Source organism: Propithecus coquereli, unplaced genomic scaffold (genome assembly GCF_000956105.1).
Source record: "Propithecus coquereli isolate 6110/MARCELLA unplaced genomic scaffold, Pcoq_1.0 Scaffold84, whole genome shotgun sequence".
In the NCBI taxonomy this organism is placed as follows: domain Eukaryota; kingdom Metazoa; phylum Chordata; class Mammalia; order Primates; family Indriidae; genus Propithecus; species Propithecus coquereli.
In genome coordinates this window covers 267,802-269,995 of record NW_012154618.1, presented here as the reverse complement: position 1 = coordinate 269,995, position 2,194 = coordinate 267,802, and the positions used below count along the sequence as shown (strand labels likewise).

At 36.6% G+C, this 2,194-nt stretch overlaps 1 protein-coding gene across 1 annotated transcript in view; it reads left to right on the top strand.

Moving 5' to 3' along the window:
* The window catches only part of PNLIPRP3 (pancreatic lipase-related protein 3), a 37,179-nt gene that overhangs the window by 24,775 nt on the left and 10,210 nt on the right, over positions 1 to 2,194 (top strand). The window contains 1 exon segment of the mRNA XM_012663873.1: positions 1,635 to 1,767. Within this exon segment, the coding sequence (XP_012519327.1) occupies positions 1,635 to 1,767 (133 nt within the window).

Below are 2,194 nucleotides of genomic sequence, written 5' to 3'. Positions count from 1 at the left end.
AAAAAAAAAAAAAAAAAAAGTTCAAAGCCTAAAATAGCAAATAAGCATTGCTACCCAAATTTTTAAAAAGTGAAATTTTGTTACTTTTGCTGTAGATTTTAAAACATATAAATAAAATTAAGGAATTGATGTGCCTTATTTAAAAATGCATTTAATGTATATCAAATAAGTGGTGTTATATTGTAAGTGTCTTTCTGGATTTGGTGCCTTAATTAAATATTAAAATTTGAGATCTACATTGATGTATACAGATCGGGTGTATTTATTTTTTAGGAATCAGCCACAATTTATTCATTCCCCTACTGAGTTTTGGTTGTTTCCAGTTTCTGTTATTAAATACAACTGTGCCATACACATCTCTTTGCATGTCTTCTTATGTACTTGAACAGAAGTTTCTTTATGACATATAACAGAAATAAAATTATCAAAGCTGTGTGCATTTCCACCTTTATTAGACTTTGCCAAATTGCTGTCTAAAATACCAATTGTTAAAGAAAAATAAAAATGAAAGCCATAGTTTAGACATAACCCAAGGCAAACTGCCCATAACCACATAGCTAAAAACTTAAGTCATCCTGATTTCTCTGAAACACTAGCTCTAATCATAAGCCAAACACAGAAACATAAACTTCACCTCCTTGCCAGCATGATTCAGTGAAATTAAACCACTCGGCTATAGACAAATCATCCTGAACAGCTCTACTTGCCCTAAAAAAGAACGTTCCTGAGTAATAGCCAATCACAAAAATGGTCAAAGCACTTCCTCCTTTACGCTTTATAAACTGTGCTGTAACTGCTGCAAAGGGGGCTCCTTAACTATTTTCAGTTCAAGCTCTCCTGGTTTAAGAACTCTTCATTTGGATGCACAACAAACTTTTTTAAAATTCAAAAATTTGATCCGATTTATTTTTGACAGAGTTTATATTCCCTTCAGAAACAAATGTGAATTCCCCAACTCTATGTACTTGGTATTGCCAATTGTTTTAATTTTTGTAAATCTGCTGAATATGAAATCATATCTTGTTTTAATTGGCATATCTCTGACAACTGGTAAGACTGAGTATCTTCTTACACAGTTATTGACTATTTGAGTTTCCTCTTCTGTTTCCCTCCTCCTGGTCTCTACAATCCTGGCAGGGGGCCTCTTCTTTCAGTTTCTGCTCTCTCTTCCTTGCAGGCATTTACAGAGGCAGTTCCTCCTGCCTAGAACACTCCCATTTCCTGCTCCCCTTACTCATTCTTTAGGAGTCAGCCTAGAAATCACTTTCACTCAAAATCACTTTCACACAGAAATCACTTTCCTGCTCTGCGCGCACCTTGAATGTGTCCTGGTAGATAGTTTATTACTCGGGATTGGAATAGATTTTATTTGCTGTCTTCCCCAAAAGCCAGAATGTCTATTCATATTGTCTACCATTTTTCTAATAGGCAGTTTTTCTTTTCCCCTCAGTTGCTTTTGTTTTATTTTTGAAAACAGACATGGTGGCCTATTATGCAATTTAGTAATCTTTTAGTCCGTATACTTTATTTAGATCCCAAAGATTTATTATCATTTAATTATATAGCCTGAATTATTAAAGGGCAACATTTCTAACTGCGTAAGTAACTACCTCTTATTTTCCGTCACCGGGGAGATTGCTTCCATTGTCCTAAAGAAGGATGCCCACCAGTGGGTCATTTTGCTGATAGATTTCGCCTCAAAAATACGAAGACTAATAGATCATATTACTTTTTAAACATTGGGTCTCTTTCCCCATTTGCCCGTAAGTATTATAGCTAAGTTTTATTGTAATGCTTTAAGGTACTTATCTTTAAAAATTCAACAGTTTTTATTGTGTCTATTAAACAACTGGGCACTGGGCCAGACTGGGGATGCAGTGAAGAACAATGCAGTGAGCTCCTTCATTTCATTGAGGCTAGTGGGGAAGACAGCAAATAAAATCTGTTCCAATCCTGAGTAATAAACTACCTACCAGGACACATTTAAGGTGCGCGCAGAGCAGAAAAGTCAGGGGAGCCTTTTGAGTGAAAGTGATTTCTAGGCTGACTCCTGAAGAATGAGTAAGGGGAGCAGGAAATGGGAGTGTTCTAGGCAGGAGGAACTGCCTCTGTAAATGCCTGCAAGGAAGAGAGAGCAGAAACTGAAAGAAGAGGCCCCCTGCCAGGATTGTAGAGACCAGGAGGAGGGAAACAG